General features: G+C 50.9%; 2 protein-coding genes across 7 annotated transcripts; one reads left to right on the top strand and one right to left on the bottom strand.

Annotated features, from left to right (window-relative positions):
* Positions 1–94: 94 nt before the first annotated feature.
* On the top strand, positions 95–13,849 carry SYCE2 (synaptonemal complex central element protein 2). Of its 3 annotated transcripts, none has more exons than XM_019801558.2 (5): positions 95–150; positions 777–892; positions 10,860–11,070; positions 12,164–12,352; positions 13,436–13,849. In XM_019801558.2, the coding sequence occupies exons 1-5, from the start codon at positions 136–138 to the stop codon at positions 13,481–13,483; spliced, it is 579 nt and encodes a 192-aa protein (XP_019657117.1). In that variant the 5' UTR covers positions 95–135; the 3' UTR covers positions 13,484–13,849. The 3 variants fall into 3 exon arrangements, with proteins under 3 accessions (XP_019657117.1, XP_011225520.2, XP_019657116.1); XM_011227218.3 differs by having other exon boundaries at positions 113–150; positions 759–892; XM_019801557.2 differs by lacking the exon at positions 95–150 and adding an exon at positions 241–413.
* On the bottom strand, positions 12,125–18,942 carry GCDH (glutaryl-CoA dehydrogenase). 4 transcript variants are annotated; one of them, XM_002921008.4, is made up of 12 exons: positions 18,797–18,942; positions 18,554–18,683; positions 18,429–18,464; positions 17,990–18,133; positions 17,791–17,853; positions 17,353–17,523; positions 16,508–16,637; positions 16,210–16,426; positions 15,604–15,707; positions 15,197–15,322; positions 14,716–14,876; positions 12,125–13,346 (listed from the first exon to the last, which is right to left on the bottom strand). In XM_002921008.4, the coding sequence occupies exons 2-12, from the start codon at positions 18,642–18,644 to the stop codon at positions 13,273–13,275; spliced, it is 1,317 nt and encodes a 438-aa protein (XP_002921054.1). In that variant the 5' UTR covers positions 18,645–18,683; positions 18,797–18,942; the 3' UTR covers positions 12,125–13,272. The 4 variants fall into 4 exon arrangements, with proteins under 4 accessions (XP_002921054.1, XP_019657115.1, XP_034513746.1 ...); XM_019801556.2 differs by having other exon boundaries at positions 18,780–18,869; XM_034657855.1 differs by lacking the exon at positions 18,429–18,464 and having other exon boundaries at positions 18,780–18,870.
* Between the last annotated feature and the right edge of the window lie 1,582 nt (positions 18,943–20,524).

The following is a 20,524-nucleotide window of genomic DNA, read 5'->3' as shown; positions in this document are numbered from 1 at the left end:
CGCGACGCGCGCGTTCTCAAAAAGAGGCGGAACCAGGGACACGTGATGCAGCACGTGCGCCTGAGGCGGGCGAACTGGGGGGGCGGGGCCAGCGCGTGCGCAGAGGGGTCGAAGGAGGAGGCGGGAAAAGACAGGATGGAGCGACAGGGAGTAAGCGGCGCTTGTTTTTCTTCGCGCGGCGGGCGGCAGGTGGACGGGCGGATGGGCGGGGAACAGCCGCGATCTTGGGCTTCCCTGGCGGACCCGAATCCGTCCGCTTGTCTCTTGCCATCGGAGCCACCCCTCGCCTGGCCGGGTCCCGATATCCTGACTGACTGACCAGGCCCTGACTGACGGAGGGGACTGTGTGACCGACACACCGACAGCCCGCGCCAGAAGGACAGACTCCACGCATGGCGTGTGACAGGAGCAGGGTAGAGAAAGGCTCAGATATCCATGCGCCTCACCCTTTTCTTACCTTCTTTTTCTCCTTCCTCGGAGGACTCGAGCCGACGCACACACCAGTTAGGAGCCCAGCGCCCCTCCCGGCCCCCTGCCCTCACCCCAGACCCTCCAGGCCTCCCCGCCTCTGTACGCCAGCGCTCCCGGCGCAGGGCCTTCCCACCACACGTCGCCCACCTCGTGGTGCCCGTCCCCGCCCCACGCGCCTCTCCTGGGGGTCCCCGGCCTAACGCAGCGGCACACCGAGGTGCCCGGGGTCGAAGGGGCGGTAGGAGGGGATCTGACCCTTCTCGCCTTTCCCCCTCTGGCCTCTCAAGCGCTGGCTGTGCTCACAGGTGGACCTGCCCCACGTAGAATGCAAGGACCAGGAGCCACAGCTGCTGGGGGAGAGCAAGGAGCGGCAGCAGGGCGAGGAGAGCCGCGAAGATGAACCTGGTCGGGGGTCAGCTAGGTGAGGAAGCACCCTGCCCGACGGGTCCACACAGACCCTTGGGTCCTTCTCGTTCACCCGGTTCTTCCACGAGACCCTGCCAGTGTCTGCTCTGGGTGCATTTGTTCCGCGTACTGGTCGGGCATCTGCCATGTGCAGATGGGGGACACAGCAGTGAGCTGACACTCTAGAGGAGGAGACAGACTGTGAACTTGGGAATATATAGTAGTCAGGAGATGCTAATGCTATGGGGGGGCGGGGGGAGGGGGTTGGAATAGGGAGAGAGTGCCAGTTTAGATCAGAGGGTTAGGGACGCCTTCGTGGAGGAGGTGACAAGTGAACCATGAGGGCAGACGGAACTATGCTCTAGACAGGAACAGCACCTGCAAAGTCTGGGAGGAGGACTGTGCGGAGGAGCCAACGAGGGTGACAGTAAGAGATACAGTCAGACAGGTAATGGGACATTGGGTGTTAATTACCCATGGAAAGGTCTGGAATAGAGCGACATGGCAAGGACTGTTGTTAATAAAGTTTTATTGGAATGTAGCCACACTTGTCTATGGCTGCTTCTGCAGAGTCAAGTGTTTGCAGCTGAGACTACAGAACCTACAAAGCTGAAAAGATTTGCTATCTGGCCCTTTATAGAAATTTGAAGTCCTCTGGACTAAGGTATTAAAAGCCTCTCTCTGGCTTCCATGTAGAGAATAGATTGTCGAGGGCAGGAATAGAAGCTGGGAACCAGTGAGGAGACAATTGGAATCATCTAGGTGTAAGATGACTCCAACTTGGCCCATGGTAAAGATGATGATAAGCTGGATTCTGGATATATTTAAGAAGGTAGAACTGACAGAAATTGCTAATGGATTAGTTGTTGGAGTTGAAAGAGCAGCCTCAAGGATGACAAAGTTTTTGTCTTGCAGATTTATTTATTCACCAAATATTTCTTGAGAGTCTGCTTTGGCCAGACACTGATGCTGAGCATGCAGCAGTGAACAAATCAGAATTTCTGATCTCTTGGAGCTTTCCGTCACTTAGCAGTATGCACTTAAGGTTCCGCTATATCTTTTCATGGCTTGATAGCTCATTTCTTTTTAGTGCTGAATAATATTCCATTGTCTGGATGTCCCACAGTTTGTTTATCCATTCATCTACTGGAGGACATCTTGGTTGCTTCCGGGTTTTGGCAATTCTGAATAAAGCTGCTGTAAACATGTGCCAGGTCTTTGTGTGGACTTAAGTTTTCAGTTCCTTTGGAACTGAAACAACCAAGGAGCACCATGGTTTGATCATATGATAAGAATATATTTAGTTTCATAAGAAACTGCCAAACTGTCTTCCAAAGTGGTTGTCCCACTTTATATTCCTGTCATCACTGAAGGAGAGTTCCTGTGGCTTCACATCCTCATCAGCACTTGATGTTGTCAGTGTTTTGGATTTTAACCATTTAATAAGTGTGTAGTAGTATCTCATTGTTCTTTTGATTTGCAGTTTCCTGAAGTGATATGAAGTTACACATCTTTTCATATGCTTATTTATCATCCGTATGTCTTTTTTGGGGAGGTGTCCAGAGTTTTTTTGCACCTTCTTTAATCAGGTTGTTTGTATCCTTATTGTTTTTAAGTGTTCGTTGTATATTTTAGGTACTTGTCCTTTATTAGGCGTGTGTTTCACAAAGATTTCCTCCCAGTTTGTGGTTTATTTTCATTCTGTTAACAGTGTCTTTTGCAGAGCAGAAGTTTTTAATTTTAATAAAGTCCAACTTACCGATTTTTCTGTTGATATTATATCTCAGACAGTCCTCTAGATTTTTTCCTATGATATCTTCCAGGAGTTTGATAGCTTTGTGTTTGACATTTAGGTCTGGGCTACATTTTGAGTTAGTTTGTGTGAAAGTATGAGCTCTGTGTCTCATTTTTTTGCCCACTGCTGTCCAGTTATTTCAGCTCCATTTGTTGAAAAGACTCCTTTCTCCACTGAATTTTCTTTGCTCTTTTGTCAAAGATCGGTTGACTATATATGCATGGGTCTATTTCTGAGCTCTCTATTCTGTTCCATTGATCTATTGTCTGTTCCTGTACCAGTACCACACTATCTGGATCACTGCAGCTTTATCGTAAGTCTTGAGATCAAGGAGCATCCGTCCACCAACTTTGTTATTCTACTTCAACATTGTGTTGGCTATTCTGGGTCTATTGCCAAGCTGATTTTCTTTAAAAAAAGAGAAATAGACAATAATAATAACAATAAAATAATGTGATTTCAACTGGTGGCAAGTGCTGTGAAGAAACAAAACAGAGTAAGGAGCAACTAGAGTGATAGGGAGTTTAGAGTAGTTAGAGAAGAGCTCTAAAGAGGTTACATGACAAGGAGCAGCCAGGAGGCCTCAGGGGGTCCAGATATGCCAGGCAGAGTAGAAGTCTCTGAGGTATGAATAAGCTTCGCGTTCCCACAAAACAGGCATAAGGTCAGCATATCAGCATTGTGATTGGCAGCAGGGGGATACCCTGAGTCCACCAGACAGATGCACTTATACCATCCCGGTGCTTCCATCTGACTGAGAGGCAGATACTGAACAAGTACTGACACAGAAGAGATTGGGGTGCTGGGAAAATGTTTCCCCTGGGGGCAGCCAGCCCCGAATGGGGAGCCAGAGACAGCGCCCTTGAAGAAGCAATGCTGAATCAAAAGGTAAGGGAAAATGGGTGTTGAGTGGCCATGGGGTGGGAGGAGGGGCTTAGAAGAGTTTATGCAAAGGCCCTGTGGCTCAGGGAGCTGAAGGCAGGCTGGTGTGGCTGGGTATAGTTGTGAGTGCAAGAGGAGCACTGGACGGCTTGGCAGAGGCCAGGTCACAGGGCCTTTTGTCAGCTACGGACTTTATTCGGAGGACTCTTTTGGTAATATTTGAGATATAATTCACGTACTATACAATTCACCAACCTAAAACGTACAGTTCAGCTATTCTTAGTACATTCACAGAGCTGTGCAGGTATTACCATAGTCAACTTTATAACATTTTCATTGCCCCAAAAAGAAACCTTGCACTCCTAACCATCATCCCCCAGTTTCTGCATCTTTCCCAGCCCCTGGTAACCACTACTTTCTGTCTGTATGGATTTGCTTCTGCTGCACATTTCATATAAGCAGAATCATACACTTATGTGGTCCTTTGTGACTGGTTTCTTTTACTAAGCATAATGTCTTCAGGGTTTATCCATGTTGTAAGATGTATCAGAACTCCATTTCTCTATATGGCTGGATGATATTCTATATGTTTTACTTGTCCATTCATTGGTTGATGGACATTTGAGTTGTTTCTGCTTTTTGGTTCTTGTGAGTAATGCTGCTGTGAATATCCATGTACAAATTTTGGTGTGGACATACATTTTCATTTCTCTTGGGTAGATACCTAGGAGAGGAATCCCTGTGTCAGAGATGTGCCATGTTCTGGTTCCTGTTTTTAAAAGACACTGGCTTCTTTGTGGAGAACGGGTGGGAGGGGGATGAGTGGACATGGGGAGATCAGGAGGGAGGCTCCTGTAGGGGTAGGATCTAGTGGGGCAGATGGAAAGAAACTGTTACAGGGGTGGGGCATCATTTAGTGAGGCATGAGGAAGAGGATGAGCCGAGGATCTCTCCCGGCTAGTGTGCTACCAAATAGTGAAAAGGCCAGTGTGTCAGGCATTGTGATTGGCAACATGGATACCCCTGCTGTGTTGCACTGGAGCCGGCTCCTCCCAGCTCGCAAGAGCCATTTCTACACATCTCTTCCCAATATAGCATTTAGCCATTTTATGTTGGTAGCTTGAAATTAGCTATAGTGGGAGTCTGCACCATGGAAATTGGCAAACACTACAAATCACCTTTTTTCTCCGCCACGGAGAGCCACTTGCTAAATATTTACTAGCACACTACGTTCTCCCCACTTTGGCCTGGTTTCCAGCAGGTAATGGTTTCTGTGGCAGAGGCAAGAACATGAGTTCCATCTTGCCCTTATTGAGCTTGAGGTGACTGGGGACATGAGCATGAACACATCCAGCATTCAGTTGGACTTGCTGACCTGGAACTCAGGGTGGGACAAGCGGCTGGAGATGGCACCATGGGAGTCACTGCTGCAGTGGCAGCTGCAGGGTGAATGAGCTCACCTGTGGAAGGAGTGAGACAAGGCCAGGCTCAGGACAGGGCCTTGAGGACTCTGGGTATAAAACCAGCTTCCCCTTATCTCCAGATTCCTCAGTTCTAAAGCAGGCTACAAGGTGGAGTGGTTTCTAGCTGCGTATTACCAATTGGAGACCAGAGAAAAGAAGGAAATGACTGCAGTTGTTTGTTTGATAACCTCCTCCTGCAAATAGGGTGTTTAGACCTGGATCTATCAAAATGGCAAAGAGACATAGACAATTGCATATCAAAGACTCTTCAAGGAGTTCCACTAAATATTTGGGCCGAAAAAACAGATGGATTAGAACCAGCGCAAGGGCCAATTAATAGGTCCTGCAGCAGACACTCAGTGACATGACTAAAATGTGAACACATTTTGGGAAAGAAAAGCAGAGGGTGAGGAGCGGGCTCAGTAGCTTTGATTCAGACCTTCCCCCTTCCTGGCTGTACTTCAGCAAAACCTCATTTCGCACAAGCACCAGAGATTCTGTTGTGTTCCTCCTTGAATGTTTGATTAGCTTGTCTCCCCTCCTGGGACTGCCGCCTGCGGTGGTCATAAGTGGCTGGCGGATTGTTTACTTGTATATCTGTTAGAGGCCACGGAGGGAGGGCCCCACCAGCAGCGGCTCTGGCTCATACGCCTGCCAATCACAGCTTTACCTGGAGCGAACAGATGGTCTCTTCACTTAGACCCATTTCCTCACCGTTCCCAGGCCCCCTGCCAGCATGGACCCTGCTAGAAGAAAACTAGGTCCTAATCCTCGCAGCCAATTTAGGGACTCCTTAGAAGGACAGACCACAACAGATGAGTGTGGTGAAGTGTTCACAGCCCCCACCCCAAATCCCCCCTGGCCAACCCCTCCGTGGGGCCATGCACACCCAGCCTGCTTTGTTGGGCCTACTTCCATTCGCTGGCCTCCATCCAGGGTTGGGCAACAGAAGCAGGCCTGGGAATGGGGGGAACCAGTGAAGAGGACATCGTGCATTTTGTTTATTCAAGTTAATTGGTGAATGCAGGCCCAGGGAAGCCTATGATTCATTAGCATCCCGATGAATATGCAGCTGCTGAGTATTAAGAAAAATGAAATGGAAAGAAAGAAATCCCCAAAGGAGAGGTTGGAAAAAATCAAGAAGCTCTCTGCAGACATCTGATGCAGGCCTTTGTCCCACAACAAAATTTGAATGAGATGAATACAAGTGATTTTTCACCATTTGCATAGCTGCCATGAAAACGATTCCAGCCTCATCCCTGGAGCCTGAGAAAGGAGAGACTTTGAACTGTTAGCAGCACAAGCAGGTTGTGAGCAATTGCATAAAAAAGAAGCACCTGTTTTTATCATTGGTTTTAATTTCAGATCCTTACACTGTTGGGACAAGGCAACTGTGGGTGCAAGGAGGTTTGTGGGTGGGAATGTTACACATGCGTCTGGAAGAAGTTCATACCTTTAGGTATTCGGTGAATATTCGTGCTGCCTTTGGGATGCATAGATTGCCGTCTCCATCCTGAGCATGCATGGCGTCCTGGAAGGAACCAATGTATGTAAACCGTGGCAGTGTTGTGATAAGTAAGCTGAGGTGCTGTGGGGGTGCACTAGCAGAAACTCTGAATGAGGAAGTTGCAGGAAGGGAAAGTCATTTCAGGCAAAGGTTGATGGGTTTGGTGAAGTTGTGGAAGGTTCCAAATTGCTGGGAGTGGAGGGTGGAAAGGGACGGTGGCAGCCAGGGCCATGGAAGGCCTTGTGTGCTGTGTGAGGGAATTTACTTGCTCCTATGGCAGGTGGGTGCTCTCAGGCTGTCAGGCAGGTAGGACATCAGATTGCAGTTTCGAATGTCCCTAGAGACCGGGTGAGAAATGATAGATGTGGAGTTGCAAATGATTAGGTAGAGAGGAGATGATAGGTTTGGGAGACATTAAGGGGGTGGGAGGGAGGATTCTCCAGCAGGATGTGGAAGACAGAGAGAAGCTGGACTCTAGGCTGACTTAAGTTTCTGGCATGGGAACCAGGTGGCTTTTGGTGTCATTCACAGAAGGGGAGGGAGGAAGGCGATGTTGGTATGCAAATTTGGAGTTTGAGATGCCTCTGGGACAGCCAAGTGGAGAGGGCCTGGAGGTAGTCAGATACATTGTTGGGAGCTCAGGAGATAGGTATGAGCAGAGGATGAACCTGGGTGTTGTGGAAGGTGGATGGTAATGAAAGCCCTTGCTAGTCATTCATTCACTTATTCCACGCCCCTTTATTACTCCTATCATGAGGCATAGGTATTATGGACATGAAAATGAGTGACACATGGCCCAGTCCTCCCAGAGACTAAGGGTGCTGCTGAGGGGCAGGCACTGACACTGTAAGTGCTCTGTGCACGTAACTCAGCCAGGGAAGACTCTAGAAGAGGCAGGATATAGGCAGGATAAAGGACTCCCAGGGCATTCTGGCTACAAGGGTGCCTTTGGGGAATGACAGGTTGTACATTGTGAGGTCGTGGGTGGGGGTTAACAGGAAAGGCCAGCAGGGTGGAGGTTTGGGGGTCCTGGCTTCAGAGCAAGGGTGTGAACGATGGTGTGAACAATGGTGTGAAGAGAAGAGAGTGAGGCCAGCAACAGAGACTGGGGACACCACAGGTTGGGAATGGCAGGGAAGGGTGGTCAGTAGCACCAGCTGCAGCCAGTAGGTCAAGGGAATTATGGTCTGAAATATCTCCCAGATGCAACTGGGGACCTTGGCAGGAGAGACGCTTCGTTTGAGAACTGGGAACCAGTGTGCTGAGAAGAGGGTGAGAGGTGAGAAAATGTGCTCAGAAAGTGCCGGCAGCTCTTTCTAGAACAGCTACATGGCTGTGAAGGGGAGGAAAGAGGGAGGTGACTGGCTGAGGGATACCTGGTGTTTGAGGGGAGGGGTGTGTATGTGTGCTGTTTTAAAACGTAAAACTGGGGATAACACGTCGTGGAATGGGCCAGCCCAAGGGAGAGGTCAAAGGTGTAAGAAGAGGGTGAGGTACGAGGGGAATGGGATTGGAAGCCCCACAGAGGCATGGAACCCTTCTCCTGCCTGCCAAATGGGGAGTTTAGAAAGACGAAGGGTGGTTGTGGATCCATTTATGGTGGGGGCAGTGGAAGGAGTTATTGGCCTGCATTGTTTCTATGTCTGCTCAGGGTGAGGTGGGGGCAAGTGTGCGGTCAGGAACACACTTATGAAGGTTTGGAATCAGAGGGAGGTGACCAGAGCACAGGCAGGATGCCCAGTGACCTTGAGGATCCCCCAGAGGCTAGAGAGCTAGACTCTGCAGTGACCCTGTTCACAGGATCATTATTTCCTCCAGTGTCATTCAAGTTCCTGCGTTTGAGAGAAGATACAACACTTGGTTATAGAAAGCCAGGGTGGGGTTTTGGTGTGGGTGTGACACAGGGGTGAAGGGAAGAGGGGCTGATGCCCCCAGATGAAGACTGTAGTGATAGAGCCCCTGGTTTAGGGGACACCTTGGTGGCTCAGTCGTTAAGCGTCTGCCTTCGGCTGAGGGCGTGATCCTGGCATTCTGGGATCGAGCCCCATGGCAGGCTCCTCCGCTGGGAGCCTGCTTCTTCCTCTCCCACTCCCCCTGCTTGTGTTCCCTCTCTCGCTGGCTGTCTCTCTCTGTCAAATAAATAAATAAAATCTTTAAAAAAAAAAAAAAGAGCCCCTAGTTTAGGCTGAACAGGAGGGCAGTCAGTGCTTTAAGTCTCAAGGAAGTCAAACACCGGGTTTTCTTGAAACCCATGCCCACAATTCCATTATCATCATGCAAAGCATGGCTGTCTTTTTAAGAACCATCCACTTTGTTTTTTTTCCCCATGCATCCAAATGGTATAAAAGTCTGAATGTTAAACTGTCAGTGTATGGGATGGGGGGTGAGGTCTGGCTCAGTCAGTAGAGCATGGGACTCTTGGTCTCTGGGTGGTGAGTTCGAGCCCCACGTCAGGTGTAGAGATTACTTAAAAATAAAATCATAAAAAAAAAAGAAAGGAAAAAAATAAAATGTGTGTCCCAGGTCTGAATTAATCTCCTTCTGCCCCACTTCCCTGTAGGAAAGGAGTAATCGCAGGCTAAGGAGCCATAAACTCCTTAGTGAGCCTCTGTCCTGCAGTACAATGTCTTTTTACAAGAATGCTTAGAAAGGCTTTAGTTCATCTATTGTTTTCTAGCTGATGTAAGTCTTTGCTATGGATTATCTGCCTCAGAGACACACTTTCCCATCTTGCTAAATGCACTGACCACATATATGTGTCTTGCCTTGGAGGCTGATGAACTTGCATGCTTTGTATGAGGCCAGAGGAGGGCGGAATAGATCAGATGGAAGGCGTCCTTCATTCAACAAACAATGGAAGATTTACTATGTGGTGAGTGCTGGGAATTCGAAGATAAACAGGACACAGCCTTCTGGGGAGACAGGGCTGTAAGCTGTGACAAGCACATGTAGTGATGGAGACAGGCACAGGGTCATGGACAGCTTCTCAAAGGAAGCACTGGTGTGGGCTAGGTCTCACAAGTCAGAGAGCAAGCACAAAGCCACAGAGGCAAGAAGCGATCTGTCAAGGAGTGTTCAAGGACCAGGGCACAGCTGAAGTCTTGGGCCTGAGAACTTTCATGCAGGTGAGAGCTCTGGCCACCCAGGCTCTTGTGCTCAGGGATTTTACTGTGTTTGTATCCTGAGCCAAAAGGAAGAGCTTAGGCAGTCAGGAAACCACCAAGAAAAAATAGTTTTATGGAGAAAGCATCCAAAAATCAAGGTGTAATTTTCTAAGTAATCGGTGCCTGGCTTGTGGTCTTGGCCAACTTTATGGCTGCTTGTGAACTGTTGTATTCAGGAACTGCTCTGTTGGTACCTCTGAGTCTCAGCCATGAAGAGCTGGAAGGACCTCAGACGGCAAAGAAACTGAGGACCCAGGGGCAGCAGGACATGGGCTGTGGAGTCAGTCCAGCTGGGTGCCACACCCAGCTCTACCACACACTGACCCTGGGAGAGTGACATACCGACTTTCTGTCCTCAGCTATGAGGTAGGTAAAGATGATGAGTGGACCAACCCCAAAGTATGGTCAAGTGGATGCAGCAAGACAAGGTGTGCAGCTTAGCACGGTGCCTGATAGATGGCAAGTGCTTACAGATGAGATAAAGCAGAGATACAGAACAAAAAAAAAAAAGAAGGAAGGAAGGAAATGTACCTTAAGCATTTTATCTTAATTTAAAACACCAAGGAGTCTGCTAATCAGATTGCAACATTTTTTTGCATAAACTTCATTCATAACACATTACAATTTTCACTTCGTTTTTAAATATTTTATTTATTTAAAGTAGGCTGTACACCTAACGTGGGGCTTGAACTCAAGACCCCAAGATCAAGAGTCGCATGTTCTACCAACTGAGCCAAACAGGTACCCCTCCACTTCTGTGTTTTCAAACCAAAGTGAAAAGTCATAGGTCTTGACAAGCAATCTATATGCGGAATCCTTCTAGATGTTTACAGTCTTTGCCCCAATCTATAGTTGTTGATATACTATAAATAGTATAACTGACACTCATTTCAAACCAGCAAGTTGGTGTAATAAAGTAATAATGGGCTTTGGAGTTCAGCAGATCCCACTGTTCTGGAACTTTAGGTGGGTTTTGTTTGCACCTCTGGGTCTGTTTCCTCAGTTATAAAATGGAGATGCTGTCCCTGCCTCCTTAGGGCAGTGTGTGAATGAAATAAACAAGTGTCACCCACAGGAGACACACAACACTGGTTCCCCTCCCACCATGGAGCTAATTCAGATCAGCACTCTTGGGAGAGTTTGGTGTTGACCTCAGTTTCCTGTGCTTTCAGAAGTCAGGTTTCTAGCCCCTCTATCGCCACCTCCAGTGCCAACCGCCAGCTGATGATGCTAGAAGGGAAGTTAGGATCCTACTTTTCCTCTCTGGACTCAAGCATCGACATCCTGAAGAAGAGAGCCCAGGAGCTGATTGAAAACATCAACGAGAGCAGACAGAAGGACCACGCACTCATGACCAACTTCAGGGACAGCCTTAAGATCAAGGTGACAGATTCTCCCACACATTGCAGAGCCCCAGTGGGCAGGGGGAAGGAGTCCTTCTGTAAAGGGTGGAAGGGGAGGGAATGAGCTGCTGCTGAATGTCTTTTAGGTTCTAGGCCTGATGCTAAGCAAGCTGCAAATAGTACCTCATTTCCCCCTTACAACAGTCCTGGCCAAGAGATTAGACCTGTTTTATAGATGGTAAAGTAAGGTTTGGAAATAATTTGCCCAAATTAAAGAGCCAGGATGAGGAACAAAGGTCCATCTGCACCTGCAGCCCACCCCTCTTATTTCATGCCAGGGCTAATGGCCATGGGAGTAGGGGCTGAGGCAAAGCCTGCATTGTCACACCCCTTTGTCCTCCAGAAGCTGAATGGTTTCTGGGGTGCCTGGCTGGCTCAGCCAGTACAGCAGGCAACTCTTGATCTCAGTGTTCTGAGTTTGAGCCTCACATGGCGGTGTAGAGATTACTTAAAAACCTTAAAAAAAAAAAAAAAAGAAAGAAAAGAAAGTGGAATGGTTTGTGATGGGAGGGTAGGGTTCCCTTGACATGGCTGGGCCTTAGGTGTCTTACAAAACCTGATCTTATGTTCAGGTCCAACATTAATGATTGTCCCGGATGCTTCTTCAGAATGCATAATGAATTGTTTGAGTGGAACAGCTTGTTGGTCACATATGGGACACATGTCATGCATCTCTCAATGACAGGCTGACTTTTTTCCTTTCTCCCTCCTCCCATCCCCACCAGTACACACCCTGGTACATCAGAGAAAACGCAGAAAGTAGAGAGTATAACATAGCAGAAAAAATAGGCACGGTGCTAAGTGCCTATGATCTCACTACCCAGAGGCTACTTTGTCACATGTTTTCTTCCAGTTTCCACTGCATATTTTCTTCCTAACCTGTCCATATACATAATTTTGCATCTTCCTTTTAAAAAAAAAATTCAATATATAGGCAATTTCATTTTCAGTCATTGGAATTGTTTTTACCATTTTATAAGATAAATGGCAGACACCTTCGTGAGCCACTTAAAACAAATGTCTTGTGAGGCCTCTTGTTTGATATTCTAAAAACATGCTTTATTCTCTAAAAGGTTTCAGACCTGACAGAGAAGCTAGAGGAGAGGATGTATCAGATTTATAATCATCATAACAAGATCATTCAGGACAAACTCCAAGAGTTCACCCAGAAAATGGCGAAGATCAGCCATTTGGAAACAGAGCTCAAACAAGTGTGCCACACTGTGGAGACAGTGTACAAAGACCTGTGCATCCAGCCTGAGGTATGACTAAACGCATGCATGTGGGCGCCACCTGAGGAAGGCTAAGATGAAAGTTAATGTCAACACAAACCAAGGATGTTAGCACCGTGCCCAGCCCTAAACCCCACAGGGGCCACTATCACTGCAAACCCCTTGATGCTCTTGCCATCTCACCTGTGGCCCCAGGCTCCCTCTGAGGTGGTGTGTCTGAGCTGAGAAGCTAGACGGTTGTTATTTCCCACCACTGTGTGCTCAGCTCTGTGGTGACAGAAAGGACAGAGGTCCCTCTGTCTACAGCCTTGAGCCCTGGTCAGTCCAACCAGGGTTATTACAGCAGAGCCCAAGACTCTGACACAGGCCAGACCACTTGAGGGGGAAATCCCCGCCACACATCCAATCACCTCACAGTCCCCACATTTTCCTGTGACTGAAATGACTTCTTGGGTGGTTACAATTAAATGTGGCCCAACACCCAGCTAGGGGTTAGAGTCTATGCAGACTTTATTCTCTCTTTTGCTCTCATTCTGCATCAACGTCCAGCATAAGGCACTTACCCTCAAGACGGGAGGGTCAGAGGGCACACAGTGAACTTTTGGTGTGTGGGGGATTTGCTCAGTCAGACACCAGAGGTTGCTTCCATGTCACTCTCCTTCCCTCTGCCTGCTCCACTGTCAAGAGAAGCTTCTGTTCCAAGACAAGTGGAATCCATTCCTGTCCACGGTTAAAAGTGGGTTGAGAAACTTGGTACAGAGAGTCCCATCTTCTTTTTAAGGAACACATTTGAATGACTTCAAAGGGAAAATTTTGATAATTAAGAATCAGTGTCTCTCACTTCCCACTATAAAAATTGGCTCCATCTGCCACCTCCCTGAGTAAGCTCAGAGCACAGCATTTCCCTGGGAAGGAGCTTGAGACCATCTGGGCTCCCGGGTGAAGTATGTTCACTTGCTGGCCGTGAACGCCTGGATCCCTGTGATTGCCCTTCCAAGGATCAGAGCATGAATGTCATGAGTGCCTGGACAAGATAAATAGAGAGTCAGTTTGGAGTCTGAACAGCTCACGACTTCCCTTTAAAGTCAGTCTTCATGTGCCTCCTCCCCCTAGGCTACTACTTCTGAAGAAGAACAGGCCTACAGAGATGGCGAATGCTGAGAGCCACCGGGAGAGTCCCCTCTTAGTGACAGCCACCAAGAGAAGGCTCAGAGGCCACCATGTGGGCCATGCTGAGAATATTGTTTTTCACAGTTCTGTAATGCATCTTGGCAAAAAAACAAAAAAAACAAAAAAACCCCTAGAGTCCTTGTGCTAGACCCAAAACTTCAAGTCCAGCCCTGGCCACGGGCCTGGCTCTGGTGCTCCCCACACTTGGCAGATGCACCCCACCCAGCCCTGCACAGTTGGTTAAACGTTTGATTTTCAACCCATTTATGCTTCTTTCCAACGACACTGAGAAAGCTGATGAGCTCTGTGGAGATATGTCAGGCCCTTTCTTACGCTCTCAAGTCTGGGTTACATTTTACAGCCCTCAGTGCTCTCCTTTGCTCTTCCTCAACTTCACAGGGTGGAAGAGATTACTGCCTCCCTTTTAGGGAGTGAAGTGATTATAGTTACTACCCAAAGTGCAAATCTGACCCCATCCCTCTCCTGCATGAAACTCCCTGAAGGCCTCCCTCTGCTTGGCCTCAGGAACATTCCCATGCCGGTAGGATCCCCCTAACTCCAGCCCTCCCTCTTGCTGTTTCTGGAATGTCCCATCCAGAATAGCACACAGAAGCTATTTCACTGTCTCTGCCCAGGGAGCTACACTTCCTTTCAGGCCTAACGTGGTCCCACATTCTCCCCAAAATGGGCACTTGTACCCCTTTACATCACTTCCTATTTCTGCCTGGCTCACACGAGACTGTACTTTTTGTTTGGTTTTAATTTTTAATGATCTCTTTCCATGTCTGTCTTCCCACGAGGAAAGGGGTGCTGGGCCCCATGCAAGTTACAAGCAGTCACCAGGTGCAGACAGCACAGCCTGACAATGATTTATCTTTTTCCTCTTAACATAAAATGGAGTGGTAATTCCTGTGTGTAGCTGTACTTTTGCTCCCTGGCATCCACCAGCTCACTAGGCATTGTGCCCCACTCTGGGGACGCCCGAGGAGGTTATAAAGCAATCTGAGCTCCTCCTGAGCACCACGGGGGAAAGGGCTGAGAGCATTTCACTTCCACAGTCCGTGTGAGCCACTCCAGACGAAGAACACGGGTGGGACTTGTCCCAGGTCACACTGCAAGTGATGACAGCTGAGAGCAGGACTCAGGTCTGCTGTCTCCACCCTTCTTCTCTAGACTGTGAGGCCACTGTGACACTCTTCCCCACCCCAAGACCCAGCCCCTACCTTCATAGGTGTTCACAGCCTCCAGGTTCATGGCATGCCGGATCACATGGTACTCATCAGAAATCCCATTCCCCCCCAGTATGTCTCGGGCCTGGCGGGCGATATCCAGGGCCTTCCCACAGTTATTCCTCTTCAGCAGGGAGACCATTTCCGGAGTGGCCCTATGAGTGGCACAGACATGTCACAAGTATGGGATCACAAAGAACTGACCCCAGGCATCCCTAAGCCCTGGGCAAACCCAGCCAGGGGAGAAGATTCCCCAAGTTACAGTCACAGCAACAGACACTGAGCTCCCAGTGAGGGATAAGCAGGCAGTCCTGTCCCATCAAGGTCAAGAGGAAAAGAAGGGACAGGCCCCCAGGGGCCACCAGGCACAAAAGACCTTTCTCCCCAGGGCCAGCCACCACCACATCCAAGAGGTGCACAGGGTTCCCCCCACCCTTGCTGCCTACCCCCTGCTGCCCCAACACACAGCCCCTACTTGTCTTGATCCTTCAAGCGGCCAAGCTGCAGGCAGGTGTGAAGGCCCAGCGTGATCTCAGTGAGCATGTCCGCCAGCTTCTTCTGAATCAGCTGGTTCCTGGCCAATGGGGCGCCAAACTGGATCCTAAGCGAGCAAGTTCAGGGTATGTGTGGACATGTTCACTCCGCACTCCAGGAAGCCTTCCCAGGCTGCCTTGGCCCTCACTGAGTTCACCCTGGCCCTGTCAGCGCTCAGTGTCACCAATGTCACTGAGCAGTCAGCCCCTCACTACTCAGGACTTCCCAGGTCATTTCACCAAGTGGGGGATTTAAGTTTGGCAGGCAGGGGATGAGGTATCACTGGTAGGGTAGGGGATGGAGCCCATGCCCCCCCACACCCCCAGATCTCAGGGCAGCCCCACACACCTATCCAGGGTGTACTGCCGGGCCGTGTGCAAACAGAATTCAGCGGCTCCAAGCACGCCCCAGGCGATGCCAAACCGGGCATTGTTCAGGCAGCCGAAGGGCCCCTGTAGGGTTGAGAGAGATGTCTCAGCCCCACCCAGGAGCTGAGAGGCCCCGTGCAGAACTAACTTACATAGGGGGGAGCCCCCTCCCCAGATGTGCAGTCACTATAAACAGAAGGATTCAGGGCAGCCATCTCAGTCACACACGGTCCTGGCACCAAAGCTCATGCACACACAGTTCCACCCGGCCCAGGACCTGGGCTGGATGCTCAGGTCTGGGGGATGACGTAAGGAGACAAAAAAGATGCACATGTATCAAAGGATTAAACTGGTTCAGGCCCGTATGTGTCCTCGGCAGGGCCAGTATAAACAAAATGGTCACCCCAAAGAGGCAATTTCCAAACATCAGTGAGCCAGGCAGAAGCTCTCAGAATCACTCGTATGTGGGCTCCACAAGCACAGGGACTGTGTCTGGTCCCCAGCTGGGTCCCCAACATGGGGCCTGCCCAAGGAAGGTGAACCAGCATGTGACTTGATACCAGTTCCCAAGGTGGCCGCTGCTCACCGCCAGACCAGATACATCAGGCAGCACGTTCTCCTCCGGCACCTCCACGCTGTCCATGACAATCATGCCTGTGGACGAGGCCCGCAGGGAGAACTTGCCCTCAATCTTGGGGGCTGAGAGGCCCCGCATCCCCTTCTCCAGCAGGAAGCCCCGAATGCAGCTGTCTTCACACCGAGCCCATACTACAAACAGGTCGGCCACGGGTGAATTGGTGATCCTGGGGCAGGGACAGGCAGTGAGGGTCTGGTCGCCTCCCTCCTGCCCCTGCCCACCTATCTGAGACACTCAGGCCCCTTACCAGGTCTTGGTCCCATTGAGGGTGTAGCTCCTGTTGGATGGGTTGTGGCGGGCTCTGGTCTCCATGCTGCCAGGGTCACTCCCATGGTTGGGCTCTGTAAGCCCAAAGCAGCCCAGGAGCTCCCCCTTGGCTGCAGGCACAAGACACGGTCACAAGTCTGCCTGTCCCCACTCAACTCCTTAAATGAAAACTGTCAGCCTCCCCATCAAGCCAGGCCAAAGGCAGACCCAACTCTGCCCCCATGGCACTCTCAGGTGGTGTGGGTGTGTGGGGACAGCCCCCCTCCCCAGGCCACAGTAACAATGCCATGATGGGGAGGGGCCTCACAGGAGTCAGGAAAGAGAGAATCTGTCTTGAAGGCAGTGAAAAGGAGTTAAGCAGGAGGAGGAAGCGTGGAGAAGAGTGGTCCCAAGCGAGGGCACAGATGTGCAAAGCACAGTGGTACATTTGGAGAATTCCAAGCAGCTGAGTCTGGCTGAGGAGAAGCAGTCAAGAGAATGGCCAGAGATGAGGTGGAACAGTCAGCAGAGGCCTGCCTCCTCATGACGGGCCTTGTGGACCCAGTCAGGAAATTAAGACTTTAAACTCTGGGCTGGGATGGAGGAACACAGAAAATCAGGAGGGAGATGAAGGTGGTATAAGTGGGCAGAGTCAAGAGAGACCTAGGAGGGGACAGTCAGAATCAGATGTACGGGTGAGGCCCACGGTCTGGCAGGGGATCTGGGTGGCCATTGGGGCCATCCCTGAGGTAGGGACAGAAGGCAGGCTCTGGGGACAGTCCCATTCCTAAGTTCCAGACCACTGAGATGGTCTTCCTTCCATAGGCTCCGCAGGCAACTGCTCACCCAGCCGGGGCAGGTACTTCTGCTGCTGCTCCTTGCTGCCATAGGTGTAGATGGGGTGCATGACAAGGGAAGACTGGACACTCATTGCTGACCTGTAGCCACTATCCACCCGCTCCAGCTCTCGGGCTAGGAGCCCATAGGCCACAGATGAGACTCCAGCACAGCCATACCCTGGTTGGGGGGAGGGAAGATAGGGCAATGGGAGCAAAGTCCTGCCCAGCTGGGATTCCTGGGACCCAAGAGACAGAGCTACATAGGGGCGCCAAGGAGGGGGCACCAAGCTGGCCCTAGTTTGAAGGTTTATTCATTTTCCCTCAATCCTCAGATGGAGGGATAACAGCCTCAATTTACAGACTGGGAAACTCAGGCTCAGGGATAAGAAGGGGCTTTCCAGGACACAGTGGGGGCTGCAGAGTGTGCAGATGAATCTGTCCCTACCTTTGATGGTGGGGCCCAGCACACCAAGTTCCCCCATCTCTGAGATGATCTCCCGGTGAAAAACTGCAAAAGACGGATGCCCAAACTCAGGCCCAGCCCTAGCCCACTGGAGTCCCCATCCCAGGGGCGGAGGGGGTCAAGCTAAAGCAGGCAGAGCAGGTGTGCATAGTGGAGGCTGCCCACCCGCCCACCTGAGCACCTTCGTTGCGATTGGCCAGCAGGATTCGGGGCATGAGGCGCTCCTGGCAATAGGTGCGGAAGGTGTCCCTGATGAGGATCTCATCCGCTGTCAGCTGCTCCTCCAGCACCAGCGGGTCCCTCCAGTCAAATTCAGGACGCGAGGCTGGGACAGGGAGCAGAGAGTGGGCGGGGGCTTGACTCGGCCTAGGCCACCCGATCACCTCACCCTCCTCTTCTGCAATCCTCAACCCCACTCCTCCACTCCCAACTGGTTCCTGGTGGATTGGGGCAGTAAAGAGCACTGGCAAGACAGCATTTCTCCCGGAAACTCACTGCCTCTGGCCCTGGCCACGCCCTGCCTTCCCTCCAGGGCGGCCCTCGGATTCTGGAACAGAGCCCACCCTGGGCGGACAATTGGACAAGGGCCGCAGACGCCCGGCTCAAGGAGGGGTCCTTACACTTAGTCGCTCGGTTCTGTGTCTTCCCGCCCTTTTCTGCAAACACAGGACGGAAAAGTCACTCCGGAAAAGTCCCCAAGCCTCCAGTTCCACCCTCCCGACCCTGCCCCCGACCCGACACTGACCAGTCTGCGCCGCCGCCGAGCCCCACCCTCGTAGGAAGTTCAGGCCTGGTCCACGGCTCAGCAGCCGCTCGGAGACCCTTCTCAGGGCCATTTGGGCAGCAGGAGGTCAAGAGGAGCAACCACGACCAACCTGGAGCAGCAGAGGCGTCAGAGCCGAGTGGCTCCCACCAGCAGGCCCGGCCCCTGGCGCCACTCGCCCCTCTCGCCCCTCTCGTCCCTCTCGCACCTCTCGTCGGCCTTTACCTGGCGCCTCCCGACCGTACAGTCCACCGTAAGACTGGCAAAATCTTTTGACCTCCGGAGGGGGTGGGAGGGGCGGATGCCGAATGGGGCTTCTTATTGGTGTGTGCTAGGACGCGGCTCCTCCACGGCTCCTCCTTTTAAAAGGGCTACGGCAGCCTTGCCCGCGGAGACGTGAGGGCCCAGGCCAAGGCGTGTTAGCGACTTTAAGAAGCAGAACAGGAAAGGGGTGGAAGGTGAGTGCGCCAAGCCAATTGGCCGCTGTGTTCCCGTTCTGATTGGCCCTAGGAGGGGGCTCGGCCCACTCTTGATTGGTCGGTTGCAGGGGCCGTGTGCGGAGGAATTCTGGAGTTAAATGAGGAAACTGAGGCACAAGAAAAAATGAATCCTGGAAGACAGGAGGGCAGACCTTGATGTCTCCTCTAATGGGTGCTGTGGGGAGTAGGGGGAGAGGCGGGCTTCAGCGGGCGATCTCGGCCCAACCTGTCAGTCTGTCCCAGGAAGCACGTGTCGCCATGAGCGACGGTGTGCGTGACTTGAAGTGATTTCCGTGCGCTGTGCTTCTTGCACCTACGTGTGTGATTGTGCCGGACTATGTATCTGTTTGTGGGTGTGCCAACGACGTTGTCGGGCGGTTGACTGTGTGGGTGGTTACGTGCCACTGTAACTGTGGTTGTGGCTGTGTGCGGGAACGTCTTTGTGATCTCGTCTGTGTAGTTGTAAGTTTGTGTAATGGTATTCCGTGCGATCGTGTGTCTGTAAGAATGGTTCTGTGTTGTGGTGGTTTTCTCTCTAGGTGTGGCTATTATTTTTGTGACAACATGACTGGATATTTGTATGTATGTCTGTGTGGTTGTGTACCTCCATGTGTCAGTGTGATTTGGTGTATGTGCACTTGGACAGGACTGTGAGTGTGATACGAGTAGATGTCTGAGTGAGTGGCTAGGCTCACCTAGGTCACTTTGATGAGCATTTGTGTGATGTACATTTGAATCTGGGTGCACTGTGCTTGACCATCTCTGTATCTAAAAGGCACATGTCTAGCATGGCATGGCCTTTTCCCAGGTGGGGAAAGTAAGGCCCAGAATGCAGAATGATCTTGCTCAAGGTTACAGTAGGCCAAGTGCAGAGCAGGGATCAGTATTGGGATCCAGGCCTGGTTCCCAGGCCGGACCCCTCCCTGCCCACCAGGAACACGTTTTCCCACATCAACATTCTGGCTAATTGTGTGTGTATCATGTTCTGCCTCACGTACCATCTCTGCATGAGTGTGATGGGAGTAACAGTGGGATTGTGTTCTGAATGTGATCACTGGCCTGCATGTCCCCAAGTGCCTGAGGCCTGGGTGTCCCTAGACCCTCCCACTTTCTGGGCCCTCCTTGCCCTTCACATCTATGTAAAACAGTTTGAGCCCTCCTCCTCACACATTAGGGAGTCCATCACCACCATGAAATGTCCCTGATTCTGCATGGCTCTCATTCTTCTGGTCACCTCCCTTCTGCAGCCAGTGGCCTCTCTCCCCAACCCCCTTCCTTTCCCCGAAGTTCCCTACCCTGAAGCAGGTGTGGGTGTCAAGGGTGACGTCAATATCCACACTAAGAAACCCAAACTGAGATTCAGGCCTTGCCACCCTGGAAAGTCCATCGTCCCTCCTGGCCACAGGCTCCTAGGGGACAAAGGCTTCCAGCCAAATGCCCCGCCTCTCTCCGGAGGCTTATCTTCTTGCCTCCC

The sequence above is a fragment of the Ailuropoda melanoleuca genome, chromosome 4 (genome assembly GCF_002007445.2).
Source record: "Ailuropoda melanoleuca isolate Jingjing chromosome 4, ASM200744v2, whole genome shotgun sequence".
Taxonomy (NCBI): domain Eukaryota; kingdom Metazoa; phylum Chordata; class Mammalia; order Carnivora; family Ursidae; genus Ailuropoda; species Ailuropoda melanoleuca.
The sequence above is the reverse complement of the archived record's forward strand: the minus strand, read 5'-3'. Positions and strand labels throughout refer to the sequence as shown.